At 43.3% G+C, this 22,491-nt stretch overlaps 3 protein-coding genes across 3 annotated transcripts in view; all 3 read right to left on the reverse strand.

Annotated features, from left to right (window-relative positions):
• Positions 1 to 14,772, reverse strand: part of LOC102926929 (baculoviral IAP repeat-containing protein 1b-like) — an 80,006-nt gene extending 65,234 nt beyond the window's left edge. Inside the window, exon 1 of the mRNA XM_076551961.1 lies at positions 14,701 to 14,772. The gene's annotated coding sequence lies outside the window, so the exon portion shown is untranslated. The remainder of the gene's footprint in view (positions 1 to 14,700) is intronic.
• The window catches only part of LOC102927230 (baculoviral IAP repeat-containing protein 1e-like), a 34,774-nt gene extending 19,963 nt beyond the window's left edge, over positions 1 to 14,811 (reverse strand). The window contains exons 1-7 of the mRNA XM_076551964.1: positions 14,701 to 14,811; positions 12,732 to 13,364; positions 12,069 to 12,168; positions 8,659 to 8,740; positions 7,975 to 8,026; positions 4,271 to 4,390; positions 3,042 to 3,141 (exon numbers count right to left, since the gene is read on the reverse strand). Coding sequence (XP_076408079.1) covers positions 3,042 to 3,141; positions 4,271 to 4,390; positions 7,975 to 8,026; positions 8,659 to 8,740; positions 12,069 to 12,168; positions 12,732 to 13,296 — 1,019 coding nt within the window. The 5' untranslated portion in view covers positions 13,297 to 13,364; positions 14,701 to 14,811. The remainder of the gene's footprint in view (positions 1 to 3,041; positions 3,142 to 4,270; positions 4,391 to 7,974; positions 8,027 to 8,658; positions 8,741 to 12,068; positions 12,169 to 12,731; positions 13,365 to 14,700) is intronic.
• The window catches only part of LOC102917948 (baculoviral IAP repeat-containing protein 1a-like), a 152,437-nt gene that overhangs the window by 19,963 nt on the left and 109,983 nt on the right, over positions 1 to 22,491 (reverse strand). The window lies entirely within an intron of this gene.

Below are 22,491 nucleotides of genomic sequence, written 5' to 3' on the forward strand. Positions count from 1 at the left end.
CCATGGGCCAGGTGGGACATAGGAAAACTTCAGCTACAATCCACTCCCTACTGCAGCCCATGAAAAGGAAAGAGAAAAAAGAAGGGGTAAGCCATACATGCCTGTGATCTTAGCACCCTGAGGCAGAAGGGTCATGAGTTCATAGGGAGAGCCTGTCTCAAAACTTCAGGGCTGAAGATGTAGCTCAGTGGCAGAAGTAATCCCCTTCCATGGGGGTTCTATCCCAAGCACTTCAAGGGGAAAAATGGCAAACATGGGTTTTATAGTATAACAGCTCAGTACTTAAGTAGGTACTTAGCGTGCATATGACACCCTTGATTCATCACACACACACACACAAAAGAGAGAGAGAGAGAGAGAGAGAGAGAGAGAGAGAGAGAGAGAGAGAGAGAGAGAGAGAGAGAACAACCAAAGAGTAGCAAGAGCTAAATATGTTCATGGATAAGATATTTACTATTTACAGTTTGTAAAAATCAAACTGAGAAGCAAAATAGCAATGAACTGAGAATCAGTGTCCTAGTCTGCTTTCCTGTGGCTATGGTAAAAACCAAAAGCAACCTGAGGAGGAAAGAGGGAAGGCCAGGGCAGGAGCTCAGGCCGTGCATGGATTCCCTGGAGACAAGAACTGATGCAGAGTCCATGGGGCAGTGCTGCTTCCTGGCTTGCTCCCCATGGCTTGCTCAGGTAAGTCTCCTATACAGCCCAGACCCACCTGCCTGGGTGTGGGACCACCCACAGTGGGCTGGATCTACCCCTCCCACACCAATTTGCAATTTAGAAAATGCCCCACAGACCTGGCCACAAGCCAATCTGATCTGGGCAATTTTTCAGTTAAGGGTCCTTCTTCCCAGATAACTCTAGGTTTGTGCCAAGGTGACAGATGAAGCTGGCTATGACAATCAAGATGATGTTTACCTCTGTCTGGGAAGGGAAAGAGTCAACTCAGACTTGGGAGTGACATTGGGGCCTTTCTGAGGCATTGGGAGGGTTTGATTTCTTGACTTTGGTTTTCAGCCCATAGGTTCTTTATTATTACTATTGCCCTAAATGTATGCCCGTCTATAATTAAAAACAACAACAACAACAACAACAACCAAGAGGTAGAAGACTAGAAAGCCACATAAATAGGAGTTGACAGATTCTAGGACAAGGTTTAAATAAAAGTGTCTTCCAGCCTAATTTGTCATCCTAAGAATTAAAAAGGCCCTGTGTTACTCCCCACTACAACCAAATTACAAAAAAATAAAATAAAATAAAACTGACTGCTGCTGCCCAAGTATTGTCTAACCTCAAAATTAGATGCAAATGTTCTTTTTTGAGGGGGGTAGGGTTCAAGACAGAGTTTCTCTGTGTAGTCCTGATTGTCCTGGCACTTGCTCTATTGACCAGGCTGGCCTCGAACTCACAGAGATCTACCTGCCTCTGCCTCCCAAGTGCTGGGATTAAAGGCCTGTGTCAGTGCAAATATTCTTACATGTCTAAGCTTATAGCCCTGGCTTTTTCCAGATGTAAGACTCTAAGAAGAAGGGAGTAAGATTGGCATGAGAAGCTAGGGCAATGGTGGTGGTGGTGGACTTCATTGAACTACACTGTGTACATACAAAAAGATGTCATAATGAAACCCATCAGTACAAATGATTCATATCTGCTATAAAAACATTTTTAAAAGAATATTTGGGGGCTTGCAAAATGGCTCAGTGGGTGAAGTCCCAGCTGCCAAGTGTCTGGGATCTGCAATGTGAAGGAGTGAACACACTCTGACAACTTGATGTGCTCTGCGGCAGCATGTCCCTCTCTGCACATGTAATAAAATGTAATAGATACATGTAATAAAAAGTGTAAAGAACATTTTTAAAGATTTGCAATTTTGTCATCATTATGTCTCAAGATCAGATAATAAATAGACTAATTTGTCTTGAACTCTTCTGAAGCCAAAATAATTTAGTATAATTTTAGGTATATATTGGATGCATACAGGATACAGCTGTGCAACCAAACAAGATTTCAATACAGAGGCAGCTTCTAAAGCCTTCAAAGGACTGTCACACCAAAAGACATCTACAACTGTGCTTTGCTTTCTTACTTATAACTACTGTATTTTAAAATATATTCATTTAAAACTCAATCTTTTAAATACATATATCACAAATACACAGTCAAAACACTATCGATATAAATACAAAAATCTAAAAATTTTTTAAAAATTATATTTTAAAAAAAACCCCAAAATCCTATTACCTCAGCCTCCCAAGAGTTAGGATTACAGGTGTGCACCACTGTGCCCAGCCAAAAATGTTCACTGTTCATTCTACCTATATTGATATTTATTTCTGAAATTTTATTACCAATTACTTAATGAAAACAAAAATATTTTTCTTGCAATTTGACATTTCTAGAGACTTTACTGGGTAGAAAATTAATTAAGATGTGTTGGAAAACTCACAGAAAAGAGGATGAGAGTATCACTCAATGGGAAAGGGCTCGCTTACCATGCCCAGTCCATGGGTGCGATCACCAAAACTGGAAAAAGAAAACCACGGAAAGGAAGTAATTCTCTTATTAAATTTTAAAGAGCAGAAACAGAAAACACTGAGATTCTAGAAGAGAAGGAGGAAGAAGAGGAGGAAGAAGAAGAGGAAGAGGAAGAAGAGGAAGAAGAGGAAAAGGAGAAGGAGGAAGAGGAAGAAGAGGAAGAGCAGCTTGCAATTAAAGGAATCAGAAAGGCTTGAAATTGTTAGCATAATTGTGCTAGAGCAGGAAGTCATGAATTCAAGCTATTTAGCTACATGGAGAGTCTGGGCTACATAGAGAGATCCTGTTTTTAAGAGTGTGTATATTGACCCAGCCAAAACCAAGATCTAATCATGATTTAAGGAACGCTAGACAGGGAGTGTTATGGGAGGAAAGAGATGAAGCTATAAGGATGCATCCTTCACAACAGGAACCAGAGGAGGGGGCAGATCCTATCCATAGGGAAAACATGGACAGAGAGGGATAACCATTGAAGTACATTTCAAGTCAAGAGAATTCACCATGCTCACTTGGGAAAAAACTTGGTGTGCTCTTCTAATGGATCGTCACCTTCCTCCCATTTCAGTATACATCCTTCACAGGAAAAGCACCGGACAATGTCGTTTTTGCCTAGAATGAGGGAATATGGTCAGTTCAACAGCACATACACCTGTCAATTCACAAGCGGATAATAACTCCAGATTTCATTAGTGAAATCCTATTTGCATCTCCAATTGGATTGTGTGGCAAAGTCATGCGTGGGTCACTAGGGGGCACTAGTTCACACAGGACTCTTGGTCCTTCAATGGGGTGTTCAGCAATAGTCACTGAATGTTCCTGTGCACCATGTGCTCTGATGAACACCCTCTCCCAACCCATCATCCTGAAAGTTCTGCTGTCAGAATGAATCTAGAACAGAAGATCTGCAAGAGCAGAGATTTCTGTCTGATTTGGACACTAATGACATACTGGACATTCACAGATATAGGCAACCAATAAGCATTTGCTTAATGAACAAATCAGAAAGCAAATATTTGAAGATCATGTGGGAAACACAGGAGCAAATATAGGAGTCTTGAAGTAAGTGAGATCATGAGAAATTACATATCTCTTCTCTTATTATTGCCGGGTGTACTCCACTAGAAGTAGAAGCACATTGCTCGTAAGCCTGTATTCTGTGGAAAGGATTCTAATTTGCCTGAGCTGAGGGATCAAACCGGAAACGAAAGATCCACCATCTCCCACTCTTGGACCATGAAGGCGCTGTACAATTCGAGCAGAGAAGAGCCTCCCTGTCTCTCTGGCCAAAGCTACTAGGGCCTGGAGTTTGCAGGTTGTCTAAAATGGGGAGCTGAAAAGGAAGAGGGTGAACCTAAAGGAGAAGGGGCCTAGAGGGAGCCATCCCCCAGCCTCTGGAGCTCCAACTCTTTAACTGGGCATACTGCTTCCTGAGGGAAATAATTCAGATTCCTCAGCAATTCTTAAAGGTAGGTATGGCCATGTAAGTTCTGGTTAAAGAAACACTAGGGAGCTGGGGAGACGGCTCCCTGGGTTAGAAGGGATTGATGACTCTGCTCACTGTCAGCCCGGACCTCAGGTTCAAGTTTGGAGGCTGAGCACCAGGGGAATTGTGGGAAACTGAAGGTCTTATGAGGCAGCAAAGGGATCTATGCGGAATGATGGAGAGTGGAGACTGCTGAGTGGAGACAAATGCAAGACCTGGACAAGCCCATCTGGTGGACACCAAGGACTGACTCACCTGTGTAGAAAAGGCCTGCTCTGACCAGAGCTTCAACAGCCACAGGGGACTCAAGGGGCCAGTCCTTAAAGGTGTCCAGCCTTAGTTCTTCATTAGCAAAGACGCTGTCATTGCAGTAAGCTTGGGTGTTGAGGGGAGAAAAAACAAAGCAAAACAAAACAACGATGTAGGTGAGAGCAGCAGGCTTTGATCGCAAAGTTCAAGTTAGCTGTGTGTGCAGGTGGAATGATCTGGTGTACTGTGCTTGCGTCAAAATAATTGAGGGTGGCTAGAAAAGCATGAAGGGATAAAAGATACAAGAGTGACTGTTAGAACTGCTGGAGCAGAGCTGGAGCAAAGACTCCATTCCTTCTATTCATGGGAGCAATGTGTTAAATGTAACTGAAGACTGTCTCTTGGTCGTCAGGCATCAGGACACAACAAAATCGAGAGGAGACTCTCATTTCCAGAGTCAGTGTCAAGATTTGAGAAAGGCGACGTCCCCTGCGGCTCCCATAAAAACAGTCATTTTGATAGCTTGCTCTTTGAGATGACCATGCTGGGGGTCTCCATTAGCCTTTCTGCCTCATCCTGGCCTCTGGACATGTCTTCTCCATGCTGTGAGGACTTGAACATTAAATTGCCTTTACCTTGGTTCTGACAAGTTTTTCAAGATGAAAGCTTGCCTGTGTTCACACTTAATCCTAGATTAGAATTTTGTTGTTGTTTTTGCTGATTTACATATTTCTCTGGGGCAGAGTAGCTGACACTCGATATGCACATTCATTCTCCTGGCAAGAATCTTGCCCTTAACTTGCTTAGTTATAGCATTGCCAAGAGCATGCTGGGTAACACTGTACACTGCCATGGTAACACTCACGGCTGTGCCTGTCATATTGATAAACTACAGATTCCTTTTTTGTAGAGCCTCGTATATGTGGCCAAAAAGCAACCACTGATAGGTCTGGAGAACAAACACTAGACATTTCTTTGTCTCTTTTCTGTCTGCTGTTTTTAGAAAAGTATTGGAAGATAATAATTCCTGTTCAAGCCAACAGGAAATTTTGGTTTGGTTTATTTTTTGAGACAGTTGTTTTTTTTTTTTTTTGTTTGTTTGTTTTTTTTTTTTTTTTTTTTTTTTTTTTTTTTTTTTTTTTTTGCTATGCAGCCCAGGTTGGCCTTGAACTTGTAGTCTTTCTGCCTCAAACTTCTGAGTGATGGGACTGTAGCCATGGGCCACCACACCTGGCACTAACCTGAGGGTGCATGTTGCATTTGCATTTGTTTTGTTTTTGAGACAGAATCTCATGGAGTTCAGGGTGGCCTCTAACTGAGTATCATATTCCTGGCTGCCCCGAACTCCTGTCTCTATCTCTCAAGCGCTGGGATTGTAGGTATGGGTTGCCACCCTCAGCTGACGTTGGAATTCTTGCTATTGGCACCATCCTGTCCAGTGTTCTCTATGCTCCATGTCCCACCCAGATGGCTGGACTCAGGGCTCAGCATGCCTGTGGACAGATGTCCTACTATGAGCTAAATTTTAACTCCAGCTCTTCTGTCTTGAGGTGCTGGGAAGAGAACTCAAGACCCTTGCCCATGTTGGGTAAGTGTTCCACCAGTGAGTAATATCCCCAGACCTGTCACTTCATTTTATTGTGAATACCCTTGCTTTCTTAACAGCATAGTGAGCCTTTTAAGAAGGCTTTAGGGATTTAGCATGTAGCTCAGTTCACAGAGCATTTGCCTAGCATGCACCAAGTCCTGGGTGCCATCCTGAGCACCTCCTAAGCTGAGTGTGATAGTGCACATGTGGAGTCCTATTCTGAAGAAGTGGAAGCAGAAATATCAGAAGTTCAAGGTCATTTCTAAGTTTGAGGCCAGTGTGGGAAACATGAGTTCCTGAAAAATGCTGTCAAAACATTTTATCCAGCCAGGCGGTGGTGGCGCATGCCTTTAATCCCAGCACTCGGGAGGTAGAGGCAGGGGGATCTCTTTGAGTTCGAGGCCAGCCTTGTCTACAAAGCGAGTTCCAGGAAGGCACAAGGCACAAAGCTACACAGAGAAACCCCTGTCTCGAAAAACCAAAAATTATAGTTGTTTCACAGGAAGTGTCAGTTAAGGAAATGACTGACACTTCCTGTCATATTTATCTAGGTTCATAGTGTGAATGAAAAGAAGCTGTGTGTCTAGCTATGAACAGAAGAACAAGACACCTCCTGGAAGGAGTTTCTGTGCCCACAGAGACTAGTGGACCTATTGGAATAATTTCAGTACGTGGAAAGATTGGAATTTTGTTGGTTTAGAGGCTAATTACTTATCTTAGGCTAGTTTTAGCCTTCTGAAAGAGCCACGTCTTGCCCTACTCTGCATCTGAACTAACACCTCATGACAATAAATAAAAATCTCTTAGAAGCTACTAACAGCAGAACACTAGCTTCCACCAACACAAGAGCTAAGAATGTCATCAGAGAGAATCTTGGACCTATAAAATAGCTTCCCCCACCTATCTCATTATACCCACTGTAAAACAGGGGAAGGCGGTCTTGGCCAGTTGGAGCCAAGGGGCCCTAGAAAGTCATGGCCATGACAGAATTCATGTGGAAGATTTACTGGGGGAGGGGAGGGAAGAAACACAGAATGGGAGGAAGAGAGGGGAAGAAAAGAAGAGATGGGACAAGGGGAAGGGATGCAAACATAGCCTCGTGGTGGAGGGGAGCGAGGGAGGGAGAGAGAGAGAGAGAGAGAGAGAGAGAGAGAGAGAGAGAGAGAGAGAGAGAGAGAGAGAGAGAGAGATTAATTTGAAGAAAGGAAGAATAGAAGGAAGGAAGAAAATCAAAACATTAACATCTCTATAGCATTTTTAGATTTATAATTCAACTTTACAAGTGACAAAGAATGATGAACCAGACTACCTCCATCTTAGGCTTAAAAGCCATCTTATAGTAAAGGCAAACTAGGTTTATTCCTGTTTATGATTAAACCTCCATTTCTCAAGGATTGGGCTATGCCCGGTAACCTTAACTACAAATGGTTCTGTACTATCTATTCCAGGAAATAGCAAACCGTGTCTTTGTTTCAAAAGGTTATGACCACCTGTTGTTATGACTACCAAATGACTGCCTTACAATCATGTCTGTTTCAGGTGGTCATTATGACTAACTGGTTAGGCTTATGTTCTGCTCCTGTAACACCCTGCCCCCATTTTGCCCACCAAATCCCATTTGGAAAGCCCCTACCCCTGAGCTATAAAAGCCTTGTCTTCCTCACAGCCAGTGCAGACCTCCCAAACCCCGCTTTAGGGGGAGGCAGTTTGTATAAAAAAAAGCTTGCTTTAATTCATTGCTTGCTTTAATTTGACCATAATGATTTGTGTCCATGGTCTTTCTCCTCCCATCTTTGAGATTAACAAGAAAAGTCTGATGGGATACTTTATAGTCCTGTCCTCTATTTTAAAATGCTCCTTTAAATGAAAATGTGTTTCTATACATATTTAAATTTATATGGAACATTTTGTAAAAACATAAATAGTCATTAAGACTTATAAATTAACGTGTTACTTTTGAAAGTTTTGTAAAGCTTCAAGTAGTTCTTCATAGTAGTTCTTATGAATCTGCAAAGATCTTAAAAGAATAAAAGTGACCCGAAACCTGGAGAAGTGGCTGTGGGGGTTGCTTGTAACAAAGAAAGAGAGAAGCAAAGCCTTTGGAATGTGCCTGAGGTTTTACCTGATGCCATAGGTAATTCTCTTCTGACCCAGCAATTCACAAAATGCTCTCCCTGAGAAACAGAAATTCCGGTTATTGATTCATTTATAAAATACACATCTATGTTGTGAGCAGCAACTGAAGATGGCATTCTATTAGACACTCTAATAGACATTCTATTAGAGTGGTTGGTGAGACAGGTCTTTAATTTTGGCTAGGTTATTATGGAATTTTTTTTTTATTCATTGCAAAACAACAGTAAGTGTTTACCTGTAGCCAAGTGGAAACCACAGGGTCTTACACAGCACCCAGCTCAAAACAGAACTAGGTTACACAGCACAGATACGTTGTAATTAGTGTGGAATGAAGACTCAGAGGAACCTTTCCAGTTGAACAATATACTGTCTAGGGAAACTGTACCAGTTTTTTCTGAAGGAAGCTCCTTTCCCCCTGATTTTCAGTCTAAGTTCATGGCAGGAGTCAGAGCCAGCCAAAAGCCAGCTGTGGAAAAACAAATTTTCCCCAGCTTAGTAAGACAATGTGCTCCTCACCACCATACATACCCCATGGGTGAGATGCAGAGGGATAGAAGGAGAAAAAAAGAAAGACACAGAAGCCACGAAAATAAACAAAAACACCTCACCCTTGTGATTTAGATATTATGTAATAAAAAGATTTGGGAAAAAGTTGGTTGTTGTGAATTACCATTACATGGACAAATCCCTCGTAGCTTTGAATATACTGGGCAATTTCCTTTGAGGATTTCTTACTTTGAAGAAATTCACATCTATAATGAAAAATATAATTGAACACTTCCCCAATACTGTGATAAACATGTCCCATATCACAATGCATATTCATTTTTTAATGTGTTGATGATTTTTGAGCATTTTATTTTTTAAAAAAATTATTTCATTTTGTGGTAGTTTGAATGTAATTGGCCCCCATAAGCTCGTAAGTACTGGCACTATTAGGAGGTGTGACCTTGTTGAAGTAGGTATGGTCTTGTTGGAGGAAATGTGTCACTGTGGGAGCGGGCATTGAAGTCTCCTATGTTCAAGCTATGCTCAGTTCAGACCACTTCCTGTTGTCTGTGGGTCAAGATGTAAGGACTCCAGCTCCTCTCCAGTACCATGTCTGCCTACATTCCACCATGTCACACCATGATAATAATGGACTAAACCTCTAAAAGGGTAAGCCGCCCTATTAAATATTTTCCTTTGTAAGAGTTGCTGTGGTATTGGTTTCTCTTCACAGTAAAAGAAAACCCTAACTAAGACATATATGATGTATTTTAATCATTTTTCCCCTCCCCTCACAGTTTCAGGCCCCAGGTTCTCTTTCCTAGCGTCAAAAGCAGAGAAGAAGAACAGCAAATTCAAGGCCTTGGATTTGTGGGGAATTTGATCTTGGGGACCAGATGCCTCTGACTGGCCAAGCATAGCACTGCCTGCCTCCCCAGAAAGGTTCCAGCAATTCCAGCTCTGCAGGGTGTAGGGGTAGGGATGGACTGTAGAAGTGGTCTGCCCAAACATCCTTTCTAGACCAGTGGTTTTAGAAATCCAAAGGTACCCCAGTCCAGCTCCAGCAGGGTTCAGGTCCCAAAGAGGAGGTGTGGAGACAGTGAGGGGAGGAGACTGATACAATCTGAGGGGGAATCGGGATGGTGAATCATGTATTGAAAATAGGTTACACCTTATACACTGAACAATCGCGTCATAGTTTAACCACGAGCAGTACTGAAAGCAAACTGAATGATTCCAAGATGGAAGTGGCCATCAGTGTCACTGTAGTGTTCTTCTTGAAGCCAGACTCTAAATGCCTGTTGTTCTCCAAGGTTCAGTAGCCCTGCTAGGTGCTCTCTTACACCCCCTCCTGCACGATCTCAGCCCTCGTGGTCAGGAGGTGTCAGACATTGAGACCCAGAAGAGCGATTTTCGTTCTTCAAGGGACACGACATAGTGTTTGAACCATGAGCACAAGTGTCGAACTGTTTCCTAGCTGCATTTCTCTGTACTTTAGTCTTATAACATGGGCCTGTCCCCCTCCTATGTTCCCAAAAGGGAAGGTCCTGATATCTTATTATTTTCCCATTATACCATACCATTCTGATTCCTTCAATGTGTGTTCCTTCATATAGCAAAGGGGAAGCAAGCCAGTCTAACTTCTTTTTTTTTTTTTAAAGATTTATTTATTTATTTATTTATTTTATATACAGTGTTCTGTCTGCACAAATCCCTACAAGCCAGAAGAGGGCACCACATCTCATTACAGATGGTTGTGAGCCACCATGTGGTTGCTGAGAATTGAACTCAGGACCTTTGGAAGAACAAGCAGTGCTCTTAACCTCTGAGCCATCTCTCCAGCCCCCAGTCTAACTTCTTAACAGACTCTTCTCTCTGTGGGCCAGACCAGATCTTGACATTCATCCAGTAAGCAACCAACCGTGGGCACTATTCCATACTATATCATTAACTGGTTTCTTGTCCTAAGTGGCCTCAGGCTCTGGATCTGGGCCCACTGTTTCTCTTGTGTTTTTCATCTCTGGGACCAGGTATACCCAGTTAGCAAATCTTGACCTTTTCTATTATTGGTGTAATGGGGGCGGGGACACAATGGGGAGTCCCGTGTGTGGAGCAGGCAGAGTTATCATGCTACATAGTTCCACGGTGGCGGGGACTTTTCCAAAGAATTATTTTGTTTAAAGAGACTTCCAATGTATACATTTTCATCTTTCAGAGCCCACACAAATATCCCAAAGGAAGAGGCATAAGGGAACTCCCATAACACATAGGGAGAATCATTAAAAATGAAGATAAAAAGTTGCTGGGGAATTGTGGTCCCCGAAACCGAATTGCTGGAACTCTGTTACGCAGCAGTGGTCGCCATACAGGATGTGCCACAATGGGGTCAAACGACCCCTTCACAGGGGTCGCCTAAGAACACTGTAAAACACAGGAATTTACACCACAATTCAAAACAATGGCAAAATTACAGTTTTGAAGTAGCAACTAAGTAATTTTATGGTTGGGGTCACTACAACATGAGGAACTATATTAAAGGGTCGCAGCATTAGGAAGGCTGAGAACCACTGCTCTAAAGTTGAAAAAAGAGAAGTCTGAAGTTGTGTGCGTATGTATGTATTTGTGTGTGTGTGTGTGTGTGTGTGTGTGTGTGTGTGTGTGTGTGTGTAGTGAGGAACATATAGAAAAGAGTATTGTGTTACTGTGTCAACAAAATGAAATGATAAAAGCTGAAAAAAAAAAGGTAAAGTGGAGAGTGATAGGGGAAAATACCCTAGGTCAACCTGTGGCTTCCTAAGCCCATGCATGTACACACACATATACTATGCATATAACCACATAGTACATACATCAACAACAAAATCTGTATAAGATGTTAACTGAAGTGTGAGAGGTTGTTTAGGTTCAAGTGATTCATACTTTTCACAATATGATGAAGTCCTTTTTCTTTGAAAAATTCTAGAGTTATCATAATTTGGATTCAGGAAAGATATAAATAAAACTCAAAGGGAAAATCCAATAATGTGGCTCCTTTGTCTCTAGCTTTATTTTGCTTTTAAAAACCTGAAACTGGATGCTGAAGAGATGGCTCAGTGGTTAAGAACACTGGCTGCTCTTGCAGAGGTCCTGAGTTCAATTCCCAGCAGCCACATGGTGGCTCACACCTGTCTGTAACTTCAGGTCCAGGGCTTCTGACACCCTCACACAGACATACATGCAGGCAAAACACCAATGAACATAAATTAAAATTTAAATAAACAAACAAAAACCTGAAACCGGCTAAAGCCGGTCTGGAGAGGTGATGACTCAGTGGTGAAGAGCACTTGCTGCTCTTCCAGGGGACCTGGACCCACATGACAGCTCACAACCAAGTCCAAGTCCAGGGGCTCTGATGCCCTCTTCTGGCCTCTGTGGGCACAGGCACACCATAGTATACACAGACACATATATGCATATATGTACAAATATATATGTGTACACACACACACACACATATATATGGGGGTGTATACATAAAATAAAAAGGGAATGAATCTTTTAAAACGTTTATTAAAACTGAAAAGTTTAAGAATAAAGGGTTTGCCTGCTTACTTGGGGAACCACTTGGCATGCTCCTTCCAAGGATCGTCTCCTTCTTCCCAGTTTCCCAAGCATCCACCACAGGAGAAACACTGCACGGTGTCCCTTTTACCTGCAGATGCAGTGACATGTTTTGACTGGCCAGCAATGGCACCAGGTGAGACATTGGAGCTGATCATCTTGTTCCAGAACAAGACAGACTCCAGCATGCCTGTTCTTCCATGACGTCTCTGGCTGAATCCCTGCCCACAGTCCCACTGCCCTAAAAGACTCCCTTCTGAGCTCTGGACCTCCATCCCCCAGCCCATGGCCTTCCTCATATACACAGCCCAGGGAATTGAATGTGCTAGGTAAGCTCTTTAGCAGTAAGTTCTACACTCAGCCCACTGCTGGTACTCACCAGGTCTATATTAAAAGAAAAGCAACATTTTATTTTTATATATATACACATATATGTGTGCATGTATACATGTATATATATAATATAGACTAATAATGCTATATTAAATGTATATTAAAGCAGAAGTAAATTTGTTAAAGTTGAAAGTTGATGAAATCCACGTTATGTCTAATGTAACACAGTCCACCACTGAGGACTGATAATGAAATATTGCCTACATTGGAACGTAAATTTTAAACTCCAAAGAAATACCTCAGAATATAGAATCCAGTTACCTGTAAAGACAAAGCCAGCTGCTGAGAGCACACGGGGCGATGTCCCATGGGCATAAAACGGCCAGTTCTCAAAGGACTCCAGTCTGGCCTCCTCTTCTTGGTACCTTGCTTTGCCACCTCTCAGCTTCTCGGGACTCTTCACCCTGATGTCATACTTGCCGATGTTACCGACGTCTTTGCCCAAAAGGAACTCGCATCCTGGGCGCAATCTCCTGTGGCTTTCTATGGGAGTTTTCCTTAGGCTGGTGCAAAAGAGGATTAAGCTGCAGCAGAAGCACTGAACCCCAAGTTTCACCCCAGTGTGGTAAAACCCAGCGGCTGCCATCTCCTGCGGAGTCCATGATCTGAACGTGTCATAGGTCACGAAAGTCTTTAATCGCTTGGCCTCACTGCGCATGTGCGAGTTAAAACCTTTCTTCATTTTCATTCGTTCCTGATGCTCTTCTTCTTCTTGACTCTTTGCAAGCTGGGCTGCATCCACACCGAGAAGAGCAGAGAGCTCAGGGAGAAACTCATAATCAATCTCGGAAATCCGCTCCTCGGAGGCCTCCCCGTGAGTGGCCATTTTCTGAGAGGACAAGGAAAGCAGATGATTGGTCTTCTGGTTAGTTGTATTTTGTTGTGATGAGCACCCTGACCAAAAGCAACATAGGAGGAAAGGGTTTATTTCTGCTTACAGTGGTGGTTCTGTAGCTGAACGTCCTTGTCGGACCGCCAGCTCCCCAATAAGGACACAGAGATTTATTAATTATGAAAGCTTCGCCTTTCGCTTAGGCTTGTTCCCAACTAGCACTTAGGACTTAAATTATCCTGTTTCTATTAATCTGCATTCTGCCACGAGGCTATTTACCTCTCTTCCATCCTGTATGCCCGACTCTCTGTCTTGCTATCATTTCTAGAGTGCCTAGATTCATCCAAGTTCCTCTCTTTCCCCAGGAGACCCACCTATTCTCTCCTGCCTAGCTACTGGATACTCAGCTCTTTATGAAACCGATCACATTGATATCTTCATACTGTGTAAACAACTATCCCACAACATGGTTCACCATCAAGGGAAATCAGGGCAGGAACTAAACGCAGGAAACTGGAGGTAAACACTGAAGCAGAGACTGCGGAAGAATGTTGCTTACTGGCTTAACTTCCCATAGTTTTCTTAGCTTAATTTCTTTTCTCTACCTTTTTTATTATTATATTTATTTACTTGTTTCTTTTTCAAGACAGGGTTTTTCTGTGTAGCCCTGGATGCACTGGAACTTGCATTTTAGACCAGACCAGGCTGGCCTTGAATCAGAGATCTGCCTGCCTCTGCTGGGACTGGTTTATTTTCTTATACAACACAGGACCACATGCCCTGAGGGCACCACTGCCCGCAGTGGGCTGGACCCTCCCACATCGATTAACACCAAGGAAATACCCCACAGACTGCCCACAGCCCAGTTCTGATGACAGCGATTCCTGTTTCCGCCTTTGAAGTTCTGGAGAGCAGGCATGTGCTTTCCTAACTAAAACGGGTCTTTCAGTGAAGCATGCTCTTTCATCTGACACCTAGCACAGGTTTCCCTTGGAGCAGTTACACATCTGACAACACCTAGTGCACCATAAAGAGTTCTTCTCACTACTGTGTAAAATCCACCCCAGCAACGGTCCCTCTGGAGTTCTCTCAATCCTCGGGTTACTCAACTCTTATTTTTTAGTTATTTTTTCTTATTTTTTTTTCTAGGTATTAATACAGTTGTCTCTGTATATCCTCCCCTTACAGTCTCCTTAGTGATCATGAGACAAAGGTCATGTTCTTATCTATGGACACAATCGCCCCACTCTAGCATCCTGCTCCCTCCCTGTAAAGAAGGAACTGGCCCTGACTTGGCAGCTTAAGGCTTTGCTTAGTTGCTTTCATTTTCACTAGAACAGCCTGTAGTGACTTTTCTGACAAAGCAGATCACAGAAAACAAGGTTTATTCTGACTTACAGTTTGAAGATATATTTCCACCGGGGCACAGGAGACCTGGTGTCAGGTGCAGGAAGTCAGTGGTCACAGTGCATCAGCAGCAAGGACGCAGAGAAAATGACAGGAAGTGGCACCAGGCTATAATAAAGTCTCAAGCCTGTCCCCAGTGACCCACTTCCTCCCCCAGGCTCCACCTCTTAATGGTCCCAACATCTTACCAATGGCATCCCAGCTGGAAACCAAATGCTCAGACACATGAGCTGCTTGTAGGAGACTTTTCCCATTCAGAGCACAGCATAAGCCAGGATACAGAGTCCTCTATTAACATCTGCATGTGAGCACCTCCCTCCCACACTCTCCTCCACTAACATCTGTATGTGAATACCTCCCTCCCACACTGTCCTCCACTAACATCTGTATGTGAATACCTGCCTCCCACACTCTCCTCCACTAACATCTGTATGTGAATACCTCCCTCCCACACTCTCCTCCACTAACATCTGTATGTGAGGATCTCCCTTCCACATTCTCCTCCACTAACATCTGTATGTGAATACCTCCCTCCCACACTCTCCTCCACTGACATCTGTATGTGAGTACCTGCTTCCCACACTCTCCTCCACTAACATCTGTATGTGAATACCTGCCTCCCACACTCTCCTCCACTAACATCTGTGTGTGAATACCTGCCTCCCACACTCCCCTCCACTAACATCTGTATGTGAGTACCTGCCTCCCACACTCTCCTCCACTAACATCTGTATGTGAATACCTCCCTCCCACACTCTCCTCCACTAACATCTGTATGTGAGGACCTCCCTTCCACATTCTCCTCCACTAACATCTGTATGTGAATACCTCCCTCCCACACTCTCCTCCACTGACATCTGTATGTGAATACCTGCCTCCCACACTCTCCTCCACTAACATCTGTATGTGAATACCTGCCTCCCACACTCTCCTCCACTGACATCTGTATGTGAGTACCTGCTTCCCACACTCTCCTCCACTAACATCTGTATGTGAATACCTGCCTCCCACACTCTCCTCCACTAACATCTGTGTGTGAATACCTGCCTCCCACACTCTCCTCCACTAACATCTGTATGTGAGGATCTCCCTTCCACACTCTCCTCCACTAACATCTGTATGTGAATACCTGCCTCCCACACTCTCCTCCACTAACATCTGTATGTGAATACCTGCCTCCCACACTCCCCTCCACTAACATCTGTATGTGAGTACCTGCCTCCCACACTCTCCTCCACTAACATCTGTATGTGAGCACCTCCCTCCCACACTCCCCTCCACTAACATCTGTATGTGAGCACCTCCCTCCCACACTCCCCTCCACTAACATCTGTGTGTGAGCACCTCCCTCCCACACTCCCCTCCACTAACATCTGTATGTGAGCACCTCCCTCCCACACTCCCCTCCACTAACATCTGTATGTGAGTACCTGCTTCCCACACTCCTTGTCATCTTCTTTCTTTCCTGAAAAAATGCTTATAAATCTTGTTCTGTCTCTCTGTCTGTCTGTCTGTCTGTCTGTCTGTCTGTCTGTCTGTCTGTCTCTCTCTCTCTCTCTCTCTCTCTCTCTCTCTCGTGTGTGTGTGTGTGTGTGTGTGTGTGTGTGTGTGTGTGTGTGTGTGTGTGTGTGTACATGTCTTAGCTATGGTTACTACTGCTCTGATGGAACCATGACCAAAGCAACTTGGGGAGGAAAGGGTTTATTTCTCTCATAGTTCCACATAACAGTTCATCATCAAAAGTACTGAAGGCAGGAACTTAAACAGGGCAGGAACCTGGAGGCAGGAGCTGATGCAGAGGCCATGGATTGGTGCTGCTTACTGCCTTGCTCCCCATGGCTTGCTCAGCCTGCTTTCTTATAGAACCCAGGACCACCAACCCAGGAAGGGAACCACCCACAGTGGGCTGGGCCCTTCCTGGTTGATCACTAATTGAGAAAAGGCCTTCCAGCTGGATCTCATGGAGGCATTTCCTCAACTGAGGCTCCTTCCTCTCTGATGACTCTAGCCTGTGTCTGGCTGACATAACAGTAGTCACTCCACATGCCAGGTCATACACAGATAGAGATTAAAGGATAACTTGTGGGAATTGGTTCTTTCCAATTCCAATTTCCACCATGAGGTTCCAGGGATCCACCGAGGGCACTATGTTGGTGGCAGGTACCTTGATGCACTGAGACATCTCGTTGGTCCAGCCTCTTCTTTCTTCCTTGTTTGTATTTTCTTTTGTTTTCTGACACAGGATCTGGTGGTAGACCTTTAATGGGAACAGTGAGAAAATATCTGAGGCACTAAAAGTCAAATCCCACAGTCAGGGAAGTGACCAGTGGATGCTTGAAGTTACTGCTTCAGTAGGTGAGTCAGGACCTCAGGGGATGACAATGTGTGGGATTTTATTTGAATACTTTAGGATATAGTTAACACTGTGTGCTACTGTAAGACATTTTCTGTAACACGAATCTAATTGGTCTTAATAATAAAAAACCAGGAGCCAGATATGAGGTAAATGCTGAAAGATCAGAGACAAAGAGCAGCCAGCCACAGACACCTCTTACCTCGGCAACTCCTCAGCCGAAAAGGGCCAAGCTCCTGTCTCTGCCCACCTTATATTCCTCTCTCTGACCACCCATAGCACTTCCTGTTTCCTCCTGCCATGTGCTTGGATTAAGGTTGTGAGCCATCACTGCCTGGCCTCTGTGGTTAACTAGTGGCTAGCTCTGCCCTCTGATCTCCAGGCAAGCTTTATTTGTTAGAGCACAAACCAAATATCACCACATTTTTCCTTTGAAGCTGGCAGTTTCCTCAACTCTGGCTGATAGAGCCAGTGGGAAATCCAAGCAGAGATAGAGGAGAAGAAGAGTGGAAAATGGGGGGGTGCGTGCCGTCCGTTGAGGAAGCAAGACTTGTAGAAAAGGAAGTAATGCCACAACCACGTGGCAATAGATAGATTAATAGAAATGGGTTCATTTAAGTAGTAAGAGCTAGTTAGTAATAAACCTGAGCTATCAGCCAAGCATTTGTAAGTAATATTAAGCCTCTGGGTACTTTTCCTAAAATATATACATATATGAAAGGAATTTAAATGGAGTCATCATATAATGGGGGATATAATGCCAACATTATATCATATGCCAACAAGCAAGACCAGGGCCAGGAATGGGTTGCAGCTGTTGATTCCTTGGCCAGGAACAGCCCATACACAGCCCCACAACACTATGGGCTATTGTCAAAACCATCAGTTACTCTCTACAACCTAATGGAAGGCTCTATTGCTGAGGACAATACTTAACTATGTCATTGAACACAGAGAAGTTTACCAGGTACCTAACTAGAAGCTTCACTCTTGCTGACTGGTATTCATAGTACTGAAAGGTACTCCTCATGAGACTGGAGTAGGAAAGTGATCATAAATATCACCCGCCTACAAACCTTGCTAACCTATAGGAGTGACCTTTCCAGGAGATATACTGGTGTCATAGTGGCACAAATGTTATGGAAGTAACCAATTCCTTTTAAAGTTGGATTTAAGGTCCACTCCATGAGATGGAACCCATACCCGACACTGCTAAAGTGACCAGGAACCTGAGACTAGATAGGTCATGGGTCTAGGGCAGCACTTCTCAACCTGTGGGTCATGACCCTTTGGGGTTGAATAACCTTTTCATATGGGTCACATTGGAAATACCAGATATTTACATTATGATTCATAACAATAAAAATTACAGTTACAAAGCAGCAATGAAAATAATTTTATGGTTGGTGGTCACTCCAACATGAGGAACTGTATTAAAGGGTTGCAGTATTAGGAAGGTGTAGAACCACGGGTCTAGGGGCTTCTATTCTAATTCTATTATTATGCTGAAGGATCATAGCATTAAAATGTCTCTTAATGATATACTGCTCTACCCATTGATCAGGGCATAGCGCAATCCTCATCAGAGAAGCTTCTTTCAGTGGATGGTAATTAACACAGAGGCACACAATTGGACAGCATGCAGAGTATGAGAGACTTTGGAGCACTCAGTCCTGAGGGATCTCTTCACCAATGCTCTCCCCTCAAGACGTAGGAGTCTATGCAGAAGAGGAGGTGGAATGAATGTAAGAGCCAGAGGTCGTGGTTGACACCAAGGAAACAGGGACACAAACTCACAGAGACTGTGACAGTATGCAGAAGACCTGCAAATGTGCAAACCAGACAAAATCCCAGCACAGAAAAAGGAAATAGAAAGTACCACCTCTAACCCAGAAGCTATTTGCAATTGATACCTGCTGGGAAAGAGAAAATCAGTTTTCTCCAATGGAGTGTCACTGGCAATATCAACCACACCCCAGGACAGACCCCATACCCAGGAGTAGTTGATCAGCACAGGAGACATCGTGTGTGTGTGTGTGTGTGTGTGTGTGTGTGTGTGTGTGTGTGTGTGTGTGCTTTTTATTGTGTTTTGACTTTTTTTTGCCTTATTGGTGTTTTGTTTGTTTGTTTTGATTTTTGTTTTTTGCTGTTTGTGTTTTGTTTTTGAGAGAGAAAGAAAATGAACCTGGGTGGGTAAAGATGGTGTGAAGTGTCTGGGAGGAATTGGCAGAAGGGAAGAATATGGTATGCACAAAATATATTGTGCATAAATTTTAATGAAAAATAAATCTTTTAAAATTAAAAATAGAATAACAATCAATAACTGAACAAATAAACAAAAATAAGGAGCTCCTTATATGATTTGAATATTTGAATCCAGATCTTTTTTTTTTTTTTTTTTCTTTTTTGGTTTTTCCAGACAGGGTTTTTCTGTGTAGTTTTGGCACCTGTCCTGGGTCTTGCTCTGTAGACCAGGCTGGCCTCAAACTCACAGAGATCCTCCTGGCTCTGCCTCCCGAGTGCTGGGATTAAAGGCCTGTGCCACCACTGCCAGGCTGAATCCAGATCTTTTACTTTATGATGGAAAGATCAGGGAGTCAAGATTTATCCTGGAAAAGGGCTAAATGTCAGAGAAGTACTTCAGAAAATGACTCCAAGCTGTCTACAAAGTCAAAGCCAGAAGTTGAAAGCTCATTTCAAACAATCCTTTGGCATAAACTATCTCTGGGTACTACCAGAATTTAACTAAATCATGGAACATCTTGTTGGTGTCCATAGAGAATTGGAAAGTTGGTGTGGACACTCCCTCATTTGATGCCCAGAAATGTTGTGACTAGACTTGTTTTCCTGAATACACTTTAAGCACATTTAGGTTATTATTAGCAAATGTTATATAACATTATTAAGGTGATTTTTTTTAAAAGAACAAACCCATAAAAACTAAGAAACCAGAAAAATGATCAACACAGAGTATTTTAACAAATTTCAGAAGGTGGATACTACATGGAATAGTAGTAAGCAAGAAAGTAAGCCAAAGACAAGCACAGGTTGGATGAACAGTGTCTCCAGGGAGACTTCTGTCCCATCTCGGGTCCTGAGATGGAGATGCAGCATGCCTGTGACAAGAAGACATAAAATACAGGACTAAATCAGTCCGTGCAGGGCCAGGCAGTTCCCCCTGCCTCATCTCCATCAGCTATTCCACACAGCTGCAAACCCAGAGGCCCCAAATAAGAATTCTCCCAGCTGCTCGCCCAATCTGACTAGCCCTAGAGAACCAACTAGTGTGGAAACTGGCCACCCTCAAGGCCAGATGAGCCCAACCCCCAGTGTGCAGGCTTCCTGCACCTCTGGAGAGCTAGAAACATGACCCCTACACAAAAGTTTTAAGCTGACATCAAATACTATGAGATTCTTCCATGAATTATTTTTTCACTTGGTAACTTGGTCATGCAGTTCTCCAGCATGAACTTTATAGATGACAATGCCATGTTACAATATTAAAAGCTTGGACATACCATCTTTAACAGCCCAAACAAGTCGGGTATGCTATCTCCATTTTACAAAAGAGGAAACCCAGGCAGTAGGGTTAAGGAGTAACCAGGCAGCCTTGGGAGTCTGTACTTTGAACCACACACCCTACAACATCTTAAGGAAACATGAAGCCCGGGGGCCCAGATGCACATTTTCTTCGCCTTAGGATATTTAAAAAATTTTGGAGTTAGTAGGGCTTCTAGCTGTTACCAGCAGCCCTGGCGTGTACCTCAGATTATCTGTCTAGACCTGAAGGGCTGTTTCTCTTACCTAGAAGCCATTATGGTCAGATAACCAGGTTCTACCAGCCCCTCCTGACTTCTGTGTTAAAGCAGTGGTGTCTTGTGACACACTTTCCATCCTGCATCCAGCTGTAAACAGTCCATTCTTAGAAGATAATCTCTTCAGTTAGTATATAAAAATATGGATCTTACAGAGGATTGATCTCCACAATATATAAAGAACTCAAGAAACTAGACATCAAAGTACTGAACAGTCCAATTAAAAAATGGGCTAAAGAGCTAAACAGAGAATTCACAAAACAAGAACTACAAATGGCTGAAAGACATTTAAAGAAATGCTCAACATCCTTAATCATCAGAGAAATGCAAATCAAAACGACTCTGAGATACCACCTTACACCTGTTAGAATGGCTACGATCAAAAACACCAATGACAACCAATGTTGGAGAGGATGTGGAGCAAAGGGAACACTCCTCCACTGTTGGTGGGAATGTAAACTTGTACAACCACTGTGGAAATCAGTATGTCGGTTTCTCAGAAAATTAGGAATCGAACTACCTCAAGACCCAGCCATCCCCCTCTTGGGCATATACCCAAGGAATGCTGATTCATACCATAAAGATACATGCTCATGCTATGTTCATAGCAGCACTATTTGTAATAGCCAGAACCTGGAAACAACCTAGATGCCCATCAACGGAAGAATGGATGAAAAAAATGTGGTACATATACACAATGGAGTACTACTCAGCAGAGAAAAACAATGAAAGCATGAAATTTGCAGGCAAATGGATGGAACTAGAAAAAATCATCCTGAGTGAGGTAACCCAAACCCAGAAAGACAGTTATGGTATGTACTCACTCATAGGTGGATTCTAGATATAAAATAAAGAACAATCAGACCACAACCCATAGAACCATAGAGGCTATATATATAGCATGGAGGTCCCTAGGACGACTGTGGCATATAATAAATTTCAGTTTTACTCAATTATTGAAAAAAAATAGCCAAATGAATGGAAACCCATGAACTATGAACCAAAGGCTGAGGGGCCCTCTGAATAGGTGAGACAGTTGATTGGCTTGATCAGTTTGGGAGGCAACTAGGCAGTGGGACCAAGTCCTGTGCTCATTGCATGAGTTGGTTGTTTGAAACCTGGAACTTATGCAGGGACACTTGGCTCAGTCTGGGAGGAAGGGACTGGACCTCCCTGGACTGAGTCTACCAGGTTGATCGCAGTCCTCGGGGGAGGACTTGTCCTGGAGGAGGTGGGAACGTAGGGTGGGCTGGGGGTAAGGGGAGGACGTGGGAGAGGGGAGAATAGGGGAACCCATGGCTGATATGTAGAACTGAATGGTATTGTAAAATAATATATATATATATATATATTATATATAAAATATGGATCTCACGATGTTTCCATGTCTATCAGTCTCCTGTTGGTACCTGCCACTCCCACTGTGGTCCTTCCTTACAAGACCCCTTCCTCTTCCTACTTCTGCTTTCCTGTCCCACACACACTTTGTGTGGTCCTATCAGGTGGGGGATTCTAGATTTTGCATGAGAAAATGTCAGCTGTTTTCTTTCCTCCCTGTTCCTTCTCTCTTTCCTCACTTTCCCTCCCTTCATATCCCTTCCTCTCCCTCTGGAG

Source organism: Peromyscus maniculatus, chromosome 15 (assembly GCF_049852395.1).
Source record: "Peromyscus maniculatus bairdii isolate BWxNUB_F1_BW_parent chromosome 15, HU_Pman_BW_mat_3.1, whole genome shotgun sequence".
Classification (NCBI taxonomy): Eukaryota; Metazoa; Chordata; class Mammalia; order Rodentia; family Cricetidae; genus Peromyscus; species Peromyscus maniculatus.